Source organism: Typopeltis vanoorti, chromosome 11, assembly GCF_054136105.1.
Source record: "Typopeltis vanoorti isolate ZY-2024b chromosome 11, IOZ_Tvanoo_1.0, whole genome shotgun sequence".
NCBI classification, from domain to species: domain Eukaryota; kingdom Metazoa; phylum Arthropoda; class Arachnida; order Uropygi; family Thelyphonidae; genus Typopeltis; species Typopeltis vanoorti.
In genome coordinates this window covers 19566442-19585116 of record NC_143559.1, presented here as the reverse complement: position 1 = coordinate 19585116, position 18675 = coordinate 19566442, and the positions used below count along the sequence as shown (strand labels likewise).

Genomic DNA, 18675 nt, shown 5'->3' with positions numbered 1-18675 from the left:
TAGTTACTTTTAGCTGCACCATGTAGGGAAACTGACACTGATGTCAGCAAGATGCAGAGGCATATTTATTTAGTGTCTGTAGTCTAAACAGTATAGTCACTCTTGAACTCTTGAAAATGGTGGTGAATTTTTGTAGCTACAAGGATTTAAGTGAATTAATTTATTTCTCACAATTTTACTGGTTACTGCTAGTAAAAATGATAACATTAATACAAGAAATATTACATGAGCAGTTATAGTTAAGTAGATGAAAGAGTAAACATTTAAGTTTGCTCTTATAGAAATGTTTAGCATGCAACATACAAGATCTTTTAACAAAAATATGGTCATCAATTTTAGGTGTATCAAATTAAGAGTCTTTGGCTTGTGACTTTCACTATTGTGAGAATCAGCTACTGTACACATTGAGTCTGAGACTGGAAGCTTGCACATATCAGCCAGCAAAAATTACAGGACATACTGGTTGTGATTATATCTAAGGAGAATATCTAATAAGAAAAAGAACATCCTGTAGCAGTACCTTCAATCCTCTTATAGAGTTTGTTTCAAAAGATGAAGTAACCTGAATCAATGGGAAAATCAAACAGTTCAGCCATGGCTGGAGGGAACTCCTGTGATAGAAACAAGAGAGTGTCAGCAAAATGTGAAGTGGTAAACAGGAACTGAATGTCAAACTTACTATCATGTCAGGAGGCTCTAAAATTATCTTTAGTTCTCATATTTTGTCAAGAATCTGATAAATATTTTTCTTTGTGTTTAATTTCAGAAGAGTGGAAGTAAACATGCCAAACTTCTAGCTAACAGTATGATGGGTCAGCACACAGTCAACTATGGATCTAATGACTTCTTTGAGATTTTTTGGTAAACCAGAGAAAGGGGGGGGGGTTCTTCCAAAATGTGTCTTCAATTTTTTGATAGTATCCTCGTCCCAGCTGGCAACTTTATGAAGTAGAGAATTTGGTTTGTTGATTTGTCTGTTAACAGAGTTATGATCAATCTCTTGGTATGTAGATCATGATCTCAAATACAACCAGTTATCATTTTTAAGTATGCTATGTGGATGATGTTTCTGCCATTGTCCTAAAGCTGAAGCAGCTCTATCTTCCTTCCTAACCAAGATTAACAGCCTACACTCTTGTACCACTTCACAATGGATAAGAAATAGATGCAAAATTAGCCTTCTTGTATATCCTCCACTCCCATGCCCCCATCTTGTGTATTAATAACTTTGGTTTATTATAAACCATTCACAAAGATTTTACATAATCAAATCTTTACTTAATACAGCAGGGAGAGAGCACTAGTGTGCCAAGTGCTGCGGACACGATTTGAAGAGCTCCTGATTCAGATAAGTTTTACTAGGAATAATTAAGTATATATGCATAATTGGTTGAGTAAGAGCGGCTGTAAACGTTGTACGCTACCGTTATTATTAGTGTGGGGGATTTTTCTTGCCTAAACTAAAATACGAAATCATTATTATTAGGCCTAGTAACCTGCAGAGAGGAAAAAAATGGCGGTGGCATTGTCATTACTTGATTTTAATTTAGATTTCAGTTGTTTCGTTAAGTGTGAGGTCTGTTATATGAATTCCTTCGATTACATAAATGATTTGTGGATGTTTAGTGCGGATGGAAGGATGTGTGTGAAGTGTGATCTGAACGAGGAACTGATGAATGCAAATATGAAATTGATGACAGAAAGTGTTAGTACCGATTGTGTCGCGAGTGCACGTTTGAAAGAAAAGGATGGTGAGCAAGAGAGGCAAAAAATGTTAAAAAATCAGGAAAAATTAAAAAGAGCGATTTGAAAGCCGTAACGGATGTTAAAAGGGACGAAAGCGAGGCGGAAAGAAACGAAATTGAGAGAACGAATGAAAGTAAAAATGGCGTGATGCAGAAATCGCAAGTGAAAAAAAGCAAAAGAATAAATGATAGCGAAAAAAGAATGAATGATGGCAAAAGATGGACGCATGTTGGACCGAAAGTACTGAAACAAAGAAAGATGAATGACAGTAAAAGTGAGAAGAATGATAGCGAAAGTTGGAAATGTGTTAGTCTGAAAGTACGGAAACAAAGAAATATAAATGAGAGTGAAAGTGAGAAGAATGATAGTGAAAGTCGGACGTATGTTGGACCAAAAGTACGGAAACAAAGAAGGATGAATGAGAGGGAAAGTGAGAAGAGGGGGTTGAGAGTTAGAAAGTTAGAAAGATTTAATGATAGAGTGAATGTGTCGTGAGATTCGGAAGGTGAATTGGATTGGATGACGCAAGAAATGAAATGGATGCGGAATGAAATTAAGAGAATTCAGGTCAAAACTATTAAAATAAATCATGATGGCATGAAAGAATTAACGAAAGATAAGCGAGTGGCGTTGTATGGCGACTCCATTATTAACGGTGTGCTAGAGGATAAAATGCATTCCAGGCGGTAAAATGAGTATAGTGATTGAGGCATTGGATATGAGGCTGGAGTGAGCAAAAGATTTAATTGTAATAATTGGTAGAAATGATTTGAGAGAGAACAAAGAGCATGTCAAAATGAATGTCAGGAGACTGCTTGGAAAGATAAAAGAGAATAGTGTCACAGAAAGGGTAGTCAGTGTGTTGCCTAGGTATGATTGTGGTGAAATGAGGCGGAGAGCAAGGATTATGAATGATATTCTGGCTGAAATGTGTGAGGAGATGGGAGTACAGTTTGTTAATGTGTGGAATGAGTTTGAGGGATGAAGTGAGCTGTATGGGAGCGATGGACTGAATTTGAGTGGTTATGGTGTGAGCCGCTTGGAGAGACTGCTGCTGGAAGGTAGAGAAGTGAATAGAGAAAATGAATCAGATCGAGAGGGAAGTGATGTGGAAGAGCAGGAGAGTAAGACAAGAGAGATTGAAGAAGTGGAAATGAATGGGGAAGTGAGTGGTATGAGTATAGAAAATGAGAGAATGGATGTGCAAGAGGAGCAGGGAAATGGGGAGGCTCAGGGTGAACAGGGGTACACAGCGTGAGAAAGGTGGATGCTCCAAGAGGAGGTGAGAGCATGTGTAGGCAGGAAAGAAATGGGATGACCAGGGATCAAGAGGAAACAGATGGAATTGAAAAGGGTTCTAGAATGAAGAGGCAGAAAAGGAAATGGCTCCAATCCAGCGTGGAGAGATCGCATCGAGTGAGTGGTATCAGTGGAACTAGCTGTAGATCCAGAAATGAGTTGTTGTGTTTGTATACCAATGCTAGAAGTATAAGAAACAAGGCAGATAAAATGGTTGCACTAATTGCATCTGTGCACCGAAAGATTGTCGGAATAAGTGAGACATGGTTAGATGAGGACGATATCCTGACAGGAATAGAGATGGAAAGGTATGATGTGTTTAGTGAGGATAGAAGGGGTAAAAAGGGAGGGGGAGTGCTACTGATGATAGAGAAAGAGTTATGTCCATACAAAGTAGAGATGCAAGAGGGAAATAGGGCCAGTGGTTTTGAGGCAGTATGGTGTGAGATAGAGGTGAATAGAATCAAATACTTGGTGGGATGTTGTTATAGACCTGGTAATGTGGATGGTGGTGATAGTGAAATGTATAGTCAAATAAGCCAAGCAAATAAGAAAAGGGTGATCATTATGGGTGATTTTAATTATGGCAATATAGACTGGAATGAAGAGATAGCAACTGGAAGTAAAGAAAATGAGTTTCTTAAGTTTTTGAGGGATAACTACCTCAGACAGTATGTTACAGAGGGCACACGAGGATTAAGGGTCTTGGATTTGGTCATCTCATCGGAGGATGTAATTATAAATGAGGTGTCAAATCATCCACCAATTGGTGAAAGTGACCATGAGGTGATTACCTGGGTGGTCCTTGCAAGCAGTGCAAGGACTCCTGTGAAAAAAGGGTATATGTGGAACTACAAGGGGGGTGATTATGAAGAGCTCAGGAGACAGCTTGCAGGTGTAGCATGGAATGAGGAGTTAGCTGGAAAAGAGATCAATGCAGCTTGGGGGATTTTCAAAAATTATTTAGTAGATGCAATGTCTAAATGTATACCACGGGTGAGAAGGTTAAATAAGGTAGGTGTGAGATGGATGAATAAAGAGATTAAGCATCTCTTTATTCATCCATAAAGAGATTAAGCATCTCTTTATTCATCTCTTTATGTGATACAGAGAAAAAGGGCATTGTGGAGACAGCATAAGAGAAGTGGAAGTAACCAATTTCATGAGGTCTACAAAGACCAGGCAAGGAGGGTGACTTGGTTAGTGAGAGCAGCTAAAGAGAGGTATGAACAGCAGTTAGCTAATGAAGCCAAAAAGAATCCTAGGGAGTTCTTTCGATATGTAGCCAGCAAAAGAAAGAATGATTATGGAAGGATGACATTGATTGGAGGAAATGGTATAAAGACAGCTGATGCAGAATGTGTGGTGGAGATACTTAATGAGCAGTTCATAAAGATCTTTCAATCTTGTGAATGTGACTTCATGGAGAGATTGAGAGCAGTTGATCATGGGGAAGAGAGACTGACTGTAAGTGAGCAAGAGATGTTTGGGGAGTTGAGTAAACTAGATATAAATAAGGCTGTGGGACTTGATAATATATGACCGCGTATTCTGAAAAAATGTGCCAGAGAGTTGACACCTGCCTTGACATATTTTTTTAATACGAGTCTTGCACTTGGTCAAGTTCCTAAAGAGTGGAAGGAAGGCAAGATTGTGCCGCTTCATAAAGGAGGTGATCAAACTCAAGCATCAAACTATAGGCCTATCTCTGTGTCAGGTGTCGTGGTTAAGTTGTTGAAGAAGCTGGTGAGAACTAGGATCCAGAGTTGGGTTGAAAACAATGGTATAATCTTTGATGGACAGCATTGATTTGCTAAAGGGAGGTCATGTTTTAGTAATCTACTTACTTATTAGAATAAAGTGACTGCTTCCTTGGACAGAGGAGAAGGATACACAGTAATATACTTGGATTTTGCAAAAGCATTTGATAGAGTACCTCATGATAAGTAGACAGTCAAACTAGAGCAGATGGGGTTGGATATTAGATTAGTGCATTGGATTGAAGACTGACTATCTGATAGGTATCAACAAGCTGTGTATGGGGGTGCGATATCTAGGAAAAGGAAAGTCACTAGTGGAGTGCCTCAGGGGTCTGTTTTAGGGCCATTACTATTTAACTTGTATATTAATGATATTGGCAAGGGTTTGGATGGAGATATTCAGTTGTTTGCAGGTGATGCAAAGTTGGGATGAACCATAAAGAGTAGTGAAGATGTTGTGGCCTTGAAAGGACTTGAATAGATTCAGTGATTGGACAAGCAGATGGAGATGCGAGTTCAATGTTGCAAAATGTAAGGTTTTAAACTTTGAAAAACAAAGATGGGATGAAGAATTTATGCTTGGTGAGAGTAAATTGTTGGAAGTGGAGGAAATAAGAGATCTGGGGGTGATAGTGGATAAGGATCTAAAATTTAGGGGACACATCGCCAAAATTGTGAAGACAACACAAAGACTTCTAGAAATGATGCGGAGGACACTGACGTGTAGAAGTAGGGAGGTTCTTGTTCCATTGTATAAGGCTTTGATTAGGCCACACAAATGGACTACTGTGCCAAGATTTGGTCACCTGGTTTTCAGAAGGATGAAGAGATGTTGGAAAGGGTCCAAAGGCAACTGAATAAGGTAGTTTCTGACCTCTGGAATGTTGAGTATGAGGAAAGATTGAGAAGATGTAATTTGCAGAGTCTAGTGGAGAGAAGGAAGAGTGGAGACATGATAGAGACCTACAAGTTGGTAAAGGGTGTTATAAGATCAATGGTGGAGAAGTTCTACAGAGAATAGTGGGAGATCAGGGGAGAACCAGAGGTCATCCCTGAAAACTGTATAAAGAGGGTGTGAGTAGGGGAGTGAGAGGCAGGTTTTTTTCATGCAGAGTTGTGAATGATTGGAATGCTTTGCCTGAGAATGTGGTGTCTGGAAGGAGTTTGAGTGTGTTTAAGACAAGGCATGATGAGATGTGTGTGTGATAAAAGGACCTCCAAATGAATCTTTGAATCCAGAGGTCTTGTTTAATAATAATAATAATAATAATAATAATAGATGTTGTCAGATCCACCCTTGACGATTTTAAAGAAGATCCATCCAAAGCATTATGTTGCAGAATGGCTTCCCCTAAAAGAAGATTCAGCACAACTGTGATACAAGCCTGTCACCAAGAATCTGAACCCTATTGCAACGAGTTGCCCTGGTGTTGTACCACCTTACCCCAGTCCTGAAGATACTTTCAGGTGCAAACTTTGTTTGCTTACACTTGGATAAAGGATTAAACTAATTTTATTATACTCTAACCAAATGAAAAATAAACTTTCAACATCTTTCTCTAAATCCAGAGTAATTTATTAAAAAAGGGTGGCACACCATTTGGCAACTCCTATAGGTAGAGATGACCTGCTAATGCTTCTGCCTGGTATCTCCACTTGGTCTGGCTCCCACTGAAGAGACCTCAATAAAGGTCGAAACTAGTCTGGGTAGTGGCCCTTCCCTTAATGCATAATTAGACATATCCGCAAGGAGATGTGTTTTGCATTATAGGAGATGCTGAGATAGGAGTGTTGGTATCTTTCTCCACCTTTGCAATGAGTTGTCCTGGTGTTGTGCCACCTTACCCCAGTCCTGAAGATACTTTCAGGCGCAAACTTTGTTTGCTCACACTTGGATAAAGGATTAAACTAATTTTATTATACCATATAGCAAGTTCCATATATTGCAGGAATCACCGAATTAATTCCAAGGAGACCCTGAAAAGTTGGTTCCCAGTTTTTTTTTTTCCTTTTAAGAGGGAGGTGTGGTGGTGGGGGGGATCGTTTATTCACTAAGGATAAATAGACTCTTCCTCCTTCTTTTCTGGTGTTTATCAGATTCAATGTGATTGCCTTCTCTCTCTCTCTCTTACTCTGAACAAGCAGGGCATTCAGTTGGAAAAAAGGATTGCAAGACCGCCAATTTTAAATCATCCATAAAAAGCTTGAAAAATCTGGTCTGGATCAACACACAGTGAACACTAACCACAAAATATCCTCAGGATCTATCCATTTTATCAATGTTGCTTTAAATAGAAGAATCCTTCGAAGAGCGTGTTGAAGCACTATTACAACACTAACTAACTAACTATATATATATATATATATGTGTGTGTGTGTGTGTGTGTGTGTGTGTGTGTGTGTGTGTGTGTGTGTGTGTATACACATATGGTTAGGTATATATAGTTAATAGTATATCTCTCTCTCTCTCACACACACAGACACACACACACCAGGGGGGGGGGAGTTCTGATAAACACCTAAAACAAAAATTAATTAATTAATTTCATGTCTTCTTATATATCCGAAAAGAAAAAGAACATATTATTACAATTCGATGAAACATGGGGGTTAAAGGGTTTTAAGACGTTCTTTTTTGAGGCTATATCAGTTGCTTTAATATCATTTTTGTTCTAGGTATAGAACTTTTCAGCCCCCCCCAATGTATACACACGTTCGCGCGCGCACACACACACACACCACGATACCTTACCATCTGTTATATGGTCTTGCTCTAGCTCATATCTGTATTAATCTGATAAAATTTCCTTACTAACTTGAACAACCCAACCATATAATCTCTTTTCTTCCTATCCACTAAACTTAGTAATTTACATTCCTCTAGCCTCTCTCTCCATAGCCAACACTGCAGAGTCTCATACCTTGGTCACTCGTCTCTGGACTTTTTTGTTTTCACCTCATAATGAAAACTAGGTAACCAAATACGAGCATAACAGTCCAAGTGTAGTCGGACCAGTGTTTTATACAGTGGCACAACCTTCCTATCCCTACATGTCAGTGTGTTCCTTATCACAGCAGCAAGAACTTGCAATGTGTTCTCTAAACTTCGGTCTACTGTCAACTATCACCCAAAAATCTCAAATCTCATCCACTTATATGAAGCACAGGTTCATCAATACAATATACAGACTTATATATGTCTACATCCCTTGCACACATATATGGATAAAATGGATACAACTACAATCCCACTCAAACATTCAAACAAAAGTCAATTCATAACTTACTTTAAAGATATTATAACACTAAACAAACTAAATTATAAAAAAAAAAAGATGTTTATTAACTGGCTTATATTTCACTGGATTTCAAATCAGCATCTTCAGAGCAAACATGATATATTTTATAAGCAACAATGAGTAAGTGAAACAATTCAAACTGTAATGGACAAAAGATCTGAAGTTGTAATTTGGCACCCTCTAATGTTGTAAAAAAGAAGTATTAAAGTTGTGCAGGAAGTGATCTTAGGATAACATTCTCCAAAATATTTGGCAAATTAATGCAGCCAAAACTTGTTACGGTTAGGAGATGCTTCATAGCCATTGCTGACTCTAAAAATAAAATTTCTGCCCTATAATGACTTCTGTATACTACATTTGTTTTCTTTCTTCTAATCCTGTGTAAAGGGGGGTGTCTATCAGATCAAATTAAATCTTCCCAAGAGGAATAAACACCAACAGTGCTACTTATAAATTTCCCCAACTTTGAACCATCATCAACTACTGAAGATTCCAAGTCAATTCACATGCAGTATCATTAAGAAATTAGTTAAACAACAGGGCCTAAGAACCAAACCTGCAGCATGTCACCAGTTACCCTCCTTTTTTGAGACACCGATCCAGCATACACAACTTTCTAGTATCATTCAGAAAGCTATTCTCCAATTCATCTAATTAATGTTCTATCCATATCCATCCTCTGCAGCTTGCACACAAATCTATCTATCAAATACTTTGGCAAATTTCAATAATATCACTGTATATGAATCTCCCTTACCTAACAGACTCATTACTTTATCATAAAATTCAAGTAGATTAGTAAAACAAAACCTACTGTTATAAACCAATCCTGACAATCAGGAAGAATCCCAAGTTCATCAATGCACTTTCGTATTCTAATCCTAACCAACCTTTCCAATATCTTGACTACAACTGCAGATATACATATTGATCTATAACTGGGAACTTCTGACCCGAAACCATTCTAATCGAGTGGTATTATTTGCCTTCTATCCACTGCAAGAATTTCATTAAATAACCTAGTTAAGGGCATAGCTAGATATCTTGCACATTCCTTAAAAATACATGGTGATATGTTATCAATTCCCACAGTGTTATTAATATGTAATCCAATCAACAAGTGATACACCTTCTGATTCTCATCATCAAATTCCTGACATGTACCCTCAAGGGGTGTACAGGATATGATAGTACTACATGAAAAATTTACATCATTACTAACTTCCTATCTACAATTTTCCTCCAAATCAATCTGTTACCTGTCAAGACTCCATCATTATCAGATCTTATATTTCTATCTTCTAAGGCATCTTGTACCATATCAATCCACGTATATCTTGGTCTCCCTCTGGGTCTTTTTCCTGCCAACCTGGCAGAGAACACTTGTTTTGCTAATCTTTCCTCTTTCATTCAATCTAAGTGAACATACTACCTGAGATTAGCTCTACTACTGCATTCTTGGATGCTAACAATGTCAAGTTCTTTCCTAATATCCTGCTTTTTAATATGATATTGCCATTGATGCCATCTGTTCACACCCCTAATCTTTCTAAGGACTCTCATATCTGTGGTCTCTAGTCTTTGGTCAAGCGTTTTACTTCTCACCTGGATCTCAGACATTAAAATTGGTTTGAACACTGTCTTGTATACAGCTAATTTAGTTTTTGACTAATTTCTCTCTTATTCTATAGAAATTTATTCAATTGACTACCTACCATACCAGCTCTGTTGATTCTGTTGTCTATTTCGATATTTACTTTATCATCTTCACTAAAAATCATGCCTAAGTAGTTGGAATGTTTTATTATTATTATTATTATTGTTCAGGGCAACTCAAAGGAGTCGACAGACTCATCGAGGGAGGCCCTAACATCATGTCAAGAACAACTATTCGACATTGACACAGTATCTATCACACCTTGCCTTGAACTCATTCACGGTCGTAGCACCCACAACAGACTCTGGAAGCCTATTCCACTCATTCACCACTCTCCAAGTAAAAAACCTAGCTCTAACACCCTTGTCAACCATGCTCTTGCCCAGCTTCCATGCATGACCCCTAGTCCTCCCACCACCAGTCATATTTTCAAAAATATCTTCTGGATCAATCTTGTAGAAACCCTTCAGTAATTTGAATGTCTCAATCATATCACCCCTCCTTCGCCTATCGTCCAATCTCTGCAACCCACAAATCTTCAACCTATTCTCATAAGGTTCATTCCACAGACCTTCTATCATCTTGGTCACTCGTCTCTGGATCCTCTCGACTTCCTCCTCCCATCACGAAGAAACCCTGGTGCCCATAACTGGGCACAGTAGTCCAGATGGGGTCTTATCAAGGCTCGATACAGAGGAACAACAACTTGTTTGTCTCTGCATGTTAAAGTATTTTTCAGAAGCCAAGTGATTTGAGGAGCTGATTTAGTCACTTTTGCAATGTGCCCCTAAACTTCAACTCCCTATCCACCTACACTCCCAAATCCCTGGCCTCATCAATCTCCTAGACGGTTCCACCAATGCAATATACTGCTGCTATTCTTTTCACCCCAAAGTGCATAACCTTACACTTTGCCACATTAAATTGACATCCATTTTTCCTAGCCCAGTCTGCCAAACTATCCAAATCATCCTTTAACATTTTGACATCCTGTGCACTCACAATTGCTCTACCCAACTTTGCATCATCAGCAAACAAGTGAACACTTCCTCACAAATCCTTTCCTATATCATTGATGAAGAAATTATTTGTTCTATAAGTTCTCGATTCACAATGCAGTTGATATTTTCAGTGCTTCTGCCTATTTTCATTGTCTCGGTCTTGTTATTGCTGACCTTCATATCATATCTATTACAACAGTTATTCAATTTAGTCAGGGAATCTTGTAGACTTTTAGCAGATTTGATTCAGCCAGAGAGGCATGTGGTGAGGTTGTCTGCAAGGATATAAAAATCAGAACTCCATGGTGGGCACAGGAAGTTAAAGAGGCAGTGAAGGAAAAGAAGAAAGCATATCAAAAGTTCCTGGCAAATAAGTCAGCTTGTGATCTTAGAGAATACAGAGACAAATGCAAGAAAGCTAAACCCTGTGTAAAACTGGCTAAACAAAAGTCATGGGAGGACTTTGGCAAGAACATAGAAAATAAATATTAAGAAGATGGCAAGATATTCTGTAGGTTGTTGAAGAAGCTCAGAAATGGAGGAAACAGTGCTGTAAAAGGAATTAGTGATGATAAAGGTGACATGAAAACAGTAGAAAAAGATATCCTTGAAGTATGGAGTAATTACTTTGAAAAACTGCTAAATGAAACAAGCAGTGATGACAGCACAGTGGTAAATAACACTAACCAGGCATATTGTCAGGAATACATATCCATACTTGAAGTAGAAAAAGGCATTAAAAGCATGAAATGTGGAAAGACAGTAGGAATAGATGATAATCAACCAGAACTGCTCAAGTCTGGAGGTATAAAAGTCTTACAGTGGCTGCACTACATAATTCAGAAGGCCGAGACAGAGGGACGAATTCCGGATGATGGGAGCAGAGCTCTCATAGTACCCATATATAAAAACGGAAATAAAACTCATTGTGAGAATTACAGAGGCATTTCATTAATGAGTGTTCCTGGTAAGATATATGCAAGTATACTTGAGAAACGGTTGAGAAGGATTGTGGAAAAGAAGCGTGGTGAAGAACAAGCTGGATTCAAGCCAAATAGAGGCTGTCAGGATCAGATTTTAACTTTACAACAGATAGTTGAGAAATCATGGGAATAAAACAAAGATCTGTATTTAAGTTTTGTAGATCTGGAAAAGGCATATGACAAGATGCCAAGAGATTAGCTACTCCAAATGCTACAGTTATATGGTGTAAATGGGACATTATATCAAGCAATACTTAGTCTATATTTGAGTTGTAAGAAAAAAAAAGTTGTAAGCAGTTAGAAATGAAGGAAGTACAGGAAAATGGCTTAATGTTAAATCTGGTGTCAGACAAGGTTGTACATTATCTATTTGGATCATATTATGAAGGAAAGTGGTATTAAACCTGATATCAAAATTGGAGGTCTTAATCTCAGCTCTTTGCTTTATGTGGATGATGTTATACTTCTAAATAAATCTGCTACAAGTCTCCAAGATTCCCTGACTATACTGAATAACTGTTGTAATAGATATGGCACGAAGGTCAGCATTAAAAAGACAAAAACAACGAAAATAGACAGAAACATTGAAAATATCAACTGCATTGTAAATGGAGAACTTATAGAACAAGTAAAACATTTCATCTACTTAGGCACGATTTTTAGTGAAAATGGTAAGTTAAATATGGAAAGAGACAACAGAATCAACAAAAGCTGATATTGTAGGAAGTCAGCTGAATAAATTTATATGGAATAAGAGAGAAATTAGCCAAAGCACTAAATTAGCTGTATACAAGACATTATTTAAACCAATTTTAACTTATGGATCTGAGAGCTGGGTTAGAAGTAAAACACTTGACCAAAGACTAGAGACTGCAGATATGAGAGTCCTGAGAAAGATTAGATATTGCCATTGGCAGAGCTAATCTCAGGTGGTAGGGTCACTCAAGCAGAATGGGAGAGGAAAGATTAGCAAAACAAGTGTTCTCTGCCAGGTTGGCAGGAAAAAGACCCAGAGGAAGACCAAGATATAGGTGGATTGATATGGTACAAAGTGCCTTAGACAATAGAAATACAAGATCTGATAATGATGGAGTCTTGACAGGTAACAGACTGATTTGGAGGAAAATGGTAGATAGGAAGTTAGTAATGATGTAAATTTTTCATGTAGTACTATCATATCCAGTACACTCCTTGAGGGTATATATCAGGAATTTCATGATGATGATGATGGTTCCTGTTCTCAAAACTCTTTCATTTTTTCTTGAATAATGTTTGTGTATTTTAGTCTACAGTTTACTGAGAGCTGCTCAACTTTTATTCGCTTTAAAACTTTCTTATATGTTCTTCTTTTCAATATGAAATTCAATTTTATCCTGCTCAAGACTAAATGGTGATCCACTTTCAATTTCCAATCCTCTATACATTCTAGTGTCCTGCACAAATGAAAAAACATCCCCATTGAGACTTTTCTTATTATTTGCCTCTTCTCTCTATTTGAATTTATTCACATTTTTAGGATGGAACATTGTGTTAGCAATAACCAGTCCATGTCCTGAGCAGAAATTCAACAGGTATTTGCCATATTATTAGCTTTGCTCTTTTCTCCAAAATTTCGCAAAATATTTTTGTATGTCTGACAACCATTTCCTATTCCGCTATTTAGATCCCCAACAAGGACCAACGTTTCCTTTTTCACTGTGTGAGTTACTATCTCTAAAGCCTCAAAAATTTCTTCCACTTCTACTAATGCTATAAGACAATACTATAGCTACTCCTTCTTTTCCCTGATTGTTATTGTCTGAATATAACATATGTATTTATTGCTTAGAAAGGTCTCACCAATTTTTGTCTTTTTTTGTTTTGGTCACCCCTGTTATATAGATCTGGTACTTATCCAATTCCTCAGCCAGCTCCATTTCTTTGCCATTCAGGCTTCTATATTCTCTTCTCTTCTTTTCCAAAACTGCTTGCTTGATTTCAATTTTCATCCATTTCACTGCTATCTTTTTTATTCGCATAACACTTGGTATGCAGTCATAAACTGCTTTAGATGCTTCCTTATTAATTCCCATGCTCTGTCGTCATGTTTTGTGCACAACTCACCAACCAAAGTATTGATACTAGCTGACTAGAGAGATTCCTAAAATCATAATTACCTGCCTTAGAATTCTGCATATATCCTTTTTTTTTTTTTTTTTTTTTTGCAATAACCTTTTCTTGTTATACCACTTCCCAAACAATACCTCATGGTCACTCTCACCAACCAGCAGCAGTGATAACACCTCATTAACAACAACATCCAGTAAGGACATTACCAAATTCAATACTTTAAAACCTTGAGTTGCTACAATAATGCTGCTTAAAATAGTTATTCCTCAGAGAGTAACAGTCACAGCAGCAAATATATTTATTTAATTAATTGTGTAATTAATTCCTTTAATTGTGTAATTATTTATATAATTACATTTCAGACACAGAGATTTTAATTATATTTCTTTAATTGTAATTCCTGTAATTATACTTCCTTCTAGGATCACCTTTTTTTCACTTACACTAATCATTTCAGTGCTTATTGACTCAATCAATACAACACACTCAGCTTCCTTATTTCAAACACTTCCCTTGTCCAATTCATGATATCATGACCATCCTGTTTCTCTGATTGCCATTCATATCTATTTAATCCTGCCTTTATGCATTCTATCAGTCTGTCATTTAGTAATCACATCTTAAACATTATATCTATCTCTCTCTCTCTCCTATCCTTTCATAATCTACATTACTGTACTAATCTGCTTTAAGATCTCTCTCTCTCTCTCTGCTTATTAGCTACACTAACTTCATCTTACTGTACTAATCTGCTTTAAGATCTCTCTCTCTGCTTATTAGCTACACTAACTTCATCTTGATTCTCTGCTTATTCAGCAAACAATAGTTTCTCTAAATGTTCAACACCAAACTCATTCAAATCCAATCCATTAAAATTAAACTGTTCCAAATTTGCTTCATATTCACAAACTGAACAACCTTTACCTCACATAACTCAGCCATCTTGCCATTCATTATCTTTGTTCGCCTCAACTTGCTATTATCATATCTGGACAACACACCAACCACTTTCCCAACAACACTATTATCCATTACTTCCCATAACCGCTTCCTCAAATCCATATCTGCATTCATTCCTTCCTTTTTTTCACTACCTAAATCATTTGTGTCCACTAATTTCAATGCCCATTCTTTCATTCCATGAAAAGCATCAGTTATTTGTTTCAGTTTTTCATCTGGAAAATCTGTTATGTGTCCCTTCCTACACACGACCTTCATCATATTACTAACTTCCTCCTCCTCATTCACATCAGCCAACCTCCTCTTCAGGTGTTCAATTTCATTTTTCAGTGCTTCATTTTCATCAACTCTTGCTTAAGCTCTTCCACTCCTTTCCATTTGTTATCATTACTAGCACTTCCACCCAATTTGTGATTACTCCTGTGATGCTAGCCCACATTTTGAAATGCTTTAAGATATTATTACACTTCTCATCTATGCTAATAATTTAATAATAATAATAAGTTTGCTAATATTTAACATCCAAAAGAAATTTAGTATCTCACTTTAGCATATTTTTCTATCATCCATACTTGTTATGCAAACATTTAAGTAATAAAATAATACATGCAGAAGTATTAGTACATACTGCATAGGATATAGTTGATGTGTTCAATGAGCGTTTATAGAATTATTCAATGAGCAAGGTATTTCATCCTCATACACGTAACATCATGAGGAACTTGAGTGTAGAGGGTATAGTGGAGAAAGGACTCATAGTGAGTGAGTGAGCAGGAAGTATATGAGGAATTAAGTAAATATGATGTTAATAAGGCAGTATGACTTGACAATATATCACCTAATATTTTGAAGGAACTCTCCAGAGAACTAATGGCAACCTGTGCAATCCCCAGCCCCTGTTAAACATGAGTCTTGCAACAAGGCAAGTCCCAAAGGAGTAGAAAGCAGGTAAAATTGTTTCACTTCACAAAGGGGACATAAGAATAGGAGTACAAATTGTAAGCTGGTCTGTATGCCTGGAGTTGTGGTTAAGAAGTTAAAGTGGTTGTTGAAAGCTAGGATTTAAAAATGGTTGACAATAACAGTATTTATTCTCTATGATGGACAGATTGGGTTTGTTAAAAGGAGGTCATGTAATCTGCTTATGTATTACAACAAGGTGTCAAATTCACATAATAAGGAAGATGCAGATATATAGTGGTGTACTTGAATTTTTCAAAGGCCTTTGATAGATTGTCATATGACAAGCTGGTAACTAAATTGGAACATATGGGATTAGATAAAAGAGTAGTGAGTTGAATAGGTAACTGGCTCAAAGTGGGTAGTTAGGGAGGAGAGAGATGATATTCCAAAAGAGAAAGATCACTAGTGGTGTCTTGCAGGAATCTGTTTTGGGACCATTATTACTTGACTTGTATGTTAATGATATTAGGATGGGTTACTGGAGATATGCAGGTTTTTTTGCAATGATGCAAGGAAAAACTACGAGTAGAGAAGATATCTGAACAGACTGCATGAATGGACAAGTGAGTGGAGATACCAGTTTAATGATGCAGCATGTAAGGTCTTGAAATTTGGTAGGGGAAACTGGGAAATTTTAAAGGAGATGGACAGAGACTTGAGTTTAGTGGTCATGGATCCACCACATGGATAACTTTTCTTAGTTTTCCTACTTTTACCTAGCTTTCAAGGAGATGAAGATATCTCAGAAAAAGGTCTAGAGCAGATTCACTAAGTTTGCTGTGTTTCTAGAATGTGGGTATAATGAGCTAGGGCAGCAGGGTCTTTGCACGGAGAATGGTCGGTGAGTAGAATGCATTGCATGAGAGTGTGGAGCACAGAAGTTGTGAATGGTTAAGGAAATGTTCAATGATTTTTTGTGTAACCTCCTTTTGATGAGCTTTTGACTCAATGAAGGTCTGGTGATGATGATGATAATAGTTATATCCTCAGTATATTGTAACATATTTACAATCAAAATAATTGTTACCTTTATTGCATGATAGAGAAATATACTGTGCATAGCTTCTCTTATTTTATCCATTCCACGAAAAGCAAATGACAGGTTTGATACTCCACCACTAACCCAAGAATACCGAAGTGTTTCCTAAATAAAAAGCCCAAAGTTTAAATACATATAATAATAATAATAGTAGCACACAATTTTAATAAAAAAACGATATTATTATGGACAGAACATAATTACTAAAAATCCATTAAAATCATTATACAAATGTAAAAGCATGTCAAGAGAAAAGTTATACAGAAAAATTTTATTAAAATAACAATTAAATTACTTATATAAGGCACACATAACATACCATCAATAGATTATTCATAAAGTGGATATAAAAAGTGCATGTAAAAAAGAAAAAAAGGTAACTGTGTATGTGTTTCTATTTCTTTTCTCTTTTATATACAGTTTTTTACACAGTCTTGTCATAAATGCTGTTACAACTTCCACACTGCCCACAGAATTGCACAAACCCAGTTTCGTTGGTGGTGCAATGCGCTGCTACCATTCACGTGTTTATCGGTAGAGAGTGAGTTGTCTAGCTGTATGGGTTATAATGCAGTGAGGAAATTATGAGAACTGTAGCTGTAATAGCACTTCACAAGGTTGGATTGCATTAATAGTTATTTTTGACATGCTAAAAATCACTCGGGATCAGTAGGATGTTTGTGTATTGGACTATTAACTGTTATAATGATGCAGAAGATGCATATGCCTACCAAAGAACAGGTCGACAAAAATGTGTTAGGACGCAACAGCTTGTGCAGCCACACCTATGCTATAATCCTGTGAGAATGTAGAGAGTGATGTCACGAGAGATGAACATTTCACAGAGAAGAATGTCATGTACTACCCATGACCTGGGGGTGAGAGCCTATCTACTGTACACTCCCTAGCACCACAACTTCCCCGGCAGTATGCAAGCAACAGACACAGAGATATTCTCTTCACAGATGAGAAGATTTTCACTATTGAAAAGTTGTTTAACCAAAATCATTTTAAAAGCAAAATGATTGGTTATATGCCCTAAATGGTCACATAACATGTGCCATAGCACCCAGGATTCAGAGAGGATCATCCTGCATTAGTTATGGTTGGGGGGGGGGGGGGGGTATCCAAGTTACATTTCTGAGAGAAAGGGCTCAAAACCTCTGCCAAAGTGTATCAGGACACCATGCCAGAACCTGTGGTAAGGACCTTGAACAACACCTTGTTTCGGTAGGCATCTTCCAACAGGATTCGCCCCTGCACACAAGGTGAGGACTACACAACAGTGGTTGGAGGCAAATGTGCCCAACCACATATCACGATCCGACTGGCCATTTGGAAGTCCCAATCTGAATCCGTTGGACTTCAAATTGTGGTCAGAACTTGAGAAAGTAGCCTGCAAGAAATGACACTCTAGCATCACCAGCTTGATGGTGGATTTGGAGTGATTGCAATTTTCAACTTGTAATTGTAACCACCTCTCATTGTGTAACCTCTTCCTTCTGCATCTTTACTTTGAAAAGAAATTAATGACATTCTTCAGTGGTAACATGACCTGCATCCTTGCCAGTTGTGGAGATTGTGGAATGCATAGCAATTCTTATGGCAGACAAACTACTCACAACCTGCAGCAAAAGGTATCAGTTGCTTTTCATCTTTTATCAAATCTTGATACAGATTTTTTGCCTTCTCTTGTATGGCTGCCCCAGACAAAGGCCCACACCAATAGTTCTGAAGCTTGATACAGCTAGCATCCTTTCCATTTACTTAAATACATGTGATTGAGATTTTGTTACTCTGTTCATAGCTCTGACTTCCAAAGGACCATTTGTTTTTGGTCACCAACTAAATGAACCATT

The 18675-nt window shown here is 37.3% G+C and overlaps 1 protein-coding gene across 3 annotated transcripts in view; it reads right to left on the bottom strand.

Moving 5' to 3' along the window:
- The window catches only part of LOC150101351 (methionine synthase-like), an 815136-nt gene that overhangs the window by 420687 nt on the left and 375774 nt on the right, over positions 1-18675 (bottom strand). For all 3 annotated transcript variants that reach the window (XM_090400909.1, XM_090400910.1, XM_090400911.1), the window contains exon 18: positions 16805-16921. In XM_090400909.1, the coding sequence (XP_090257035.1) occupies positions 16805-16921 (117 nt within the window). The remainder of the gene's footprint in view (positions 1-16804; positions 16922-18675) is intronic.